Source organism: Rutidosis leptorrhynchoides, chromosome 4 (assembly GCF_046630445.1).
Source record: "Rutidosis leptorrhynchoides isolate AG116_Rl617_1_P2 chromosome 4, CSIRO_AGI_Rlap_v1, whole genome shotgun sequence".
Lineage (NCBI taxonomy): Eukaryota > Viridiplantae > Streptophyta > Magnoliopsida > Asterales > Asteraceae > Rutidosis > Rutidosis leptorrhynchoides.
The window spans coordinates 249,452,211-249,454,567 of NC_092336.1; the positions used below are offsets into that span (position 1 = coordinate 249,452,211).

At 35.8% G+C, this 2,357-nt stretch overlaps 1 protein-coding gene across 1 annotated transcript; it reads left to right on the plus strand.

Moving 5' to 3' along the window:
* The first annotated feature begins 296 nt into the window (after positions 1-296).
* On the plus strand, positions 297-1,564 carry LOC139841552 (uncharacterized). Its single transcript, XM_071831762.1, has 3 exons — positions 297-528; positions 697-820; positions 883-1,564. The coding sequence occupies exons 1-3, from the start codon at positions 297-299 to the stop codon at positions 1,562-1,564; spliced, it is 1,038 nt and encodes a 345-aa protein (XP_071687863.1).
* The last annotated feature ends 793 nt before the right edge of the window (positions 1,565-2,357 follow it).

Below are 2,357 nucleotides of genomic sequence, written 5' to 3' on the forward strand. Positions count from 1 at the left end.
TCCGGCCTCCGCATAGCGTTTGAAATGAGAATAAAGCATTTATGTGCTTATGTGGATTCCCAAATTGTTGCACAGTAAGTTAATGGGATGTTTGAAGCAAAAGACATATCAATGAAACGATATTAACAGTTGGTTGAGAAAATTTCCAAGAATTTTGAAACTTTGGAGGTTGTGCAAATACAAGAAATAAGAACAAAAAAGCAGATGTGTTGAGCAAGATAGCAAAATTAACATTTGATCATTTGCATATGAAAGTTTTGGTAGAAGTTTTGAATGATAAGTCCATTTATGAAAAGATGATAGTAGCAACCGTTGAGGAAGGAGGATCGTGTTGGATGACTCCTTACATGAAGTATTTGCAGGACGGAACACTTCTAGACGACGTCACAGAAGCCAGATGGATAAAGGTAAGTGCTCCGCTCTATGTATTAGAGAATGGCGTGCTCTACAGAAAGTCTTTTAACGGTCCAAATTTGAGGTGTTTAACACCACAACAAGCTGCAGATGTGGTGAAAGAAATGCATGATGGTTTGTGTGCACCGCATTCTGGTTATAGAACCATTGTGGCTCAAATTATGAGATAAGGGTATTATTGGAAGACAATTTACAGGGATACGACATAAACAATTAAAGTATGTGATGCATGTCAGAGGCACAGAACCGTCCGACGTTTGCCAAAATATGATTAAATTTCAGTGTCATCTGCATGGCCATTTTGCAAATGGGCAATTGACATAGTAGGACTTTTTCCAAGAAGTGTTGGCAATGCAAAATTTTTGGTAGTTGCAATCGATTTTTCACCAAATGTGTTGAAGCAAAGGTGTTAGTACGGATAACGGCTGAAAACATCAAAAAGTTTGTATGGAATGATATTGTATGCAGGTATGGTTTGCCAAATGAAATTGTATGTGATAATGGTAAGCAGTTTGCAGATAATCCATTTAAAAGTTGGTGTGAGGAGTTAAGCATTAAACAAACATTCACCTCTGTTGCTCACCCAAAAGCAAACAGCCAAGTTGACGTTACAAACAAGGAAATTGTAGCTGGCATAAAGGCTAGATTGGGTTTAAGTCAGACAAAACGGATAGATGAAGTGCCATATATTTTGTGGGCTCACCGTACAGCACCTAAATGGAGCACGGGTGAAACACCGTTCAACTTGGTATATGGCACTAACGCAGTAATACCAGCTGAGATCTGTGTGCCAACACAAAGGGTTTTGGCATTTGATGTAGAAAAAAATTCATCAGTCTTGCGTGAAAACTTGAATTTATTGGAAGAAAGGCGTATCATGGCCGCTATCCGTCAAGCGGATGCTAAACAGCGAATGGAAAAATACTATAATAAATGGGTCAGACATGTACAATTCAGGGAAGGTTATTTGGTATTGAGGGTTAATGAAGAAAGCAGACAAGCAAAGCAAGGGAAGATGGGGTCACGATGGGAAGGGCCGTACAAAATCATAAAAGCACATCCTAATGGATCATATACCCTTGCAGCGCCCTCTGACGAGGAATTACAACGAACATGGAATGCAATGAGTTTAAAGAAATTTTATGCGTAGTATTGCATATTCAAATAGCCTGATCAACTATTGTGAATATGAGATGCAATCATAAATGTCAAAATTTCTTTAAGAAATAAGAATTCAAACAATTATTCTTATAGCATACTGTTCATAATTTTTATCTGGCCATGAATTTTTAATCAGATGTCACAAAGCTGTGTGTCATCCCTGCCCGCATAAGAGAAGTTTATTCTCGGTGGCAGAAGTTCAATCATAAACAAAAGGTTGAAATGGCAGCGGATGACGTAGAACTCCGCTGAGCATCCAGGCAATAGATTGTATCTACGACCATCATGATGTAAAATACTAAAAATAGTACATGGTTAGCCACCATTTTTTATTGTTATAATCAAGCATATAAAGCTTTAACAAAATTAATACAAAGTATTCAAATACACACACACACACACACACACACACACACACACACACACACACACACACACATATATATATATATATATATATATATATATATATATATATATATATATATATATATATATATATATATATATATATATATATATATATATATATATATATATATATTTGGCATTGATATTTGAAACCAAATACAGGCAATACATATCAAAGTTTCAAATTTAATACATCATCATTGACGTAGCAGGGTTATTACACACATTTTCTAATTCAGGAAACGTTAAGTGTTCTATTTGCTCACCTACTATTTTGACCCTATCAATAGCATCTGGTTTTAGTTCAGAAATAATGCTATCAGGCAATGATTCAGGAAAGTTGGGCGCATGCTTCTTCAATGTATCTAAAA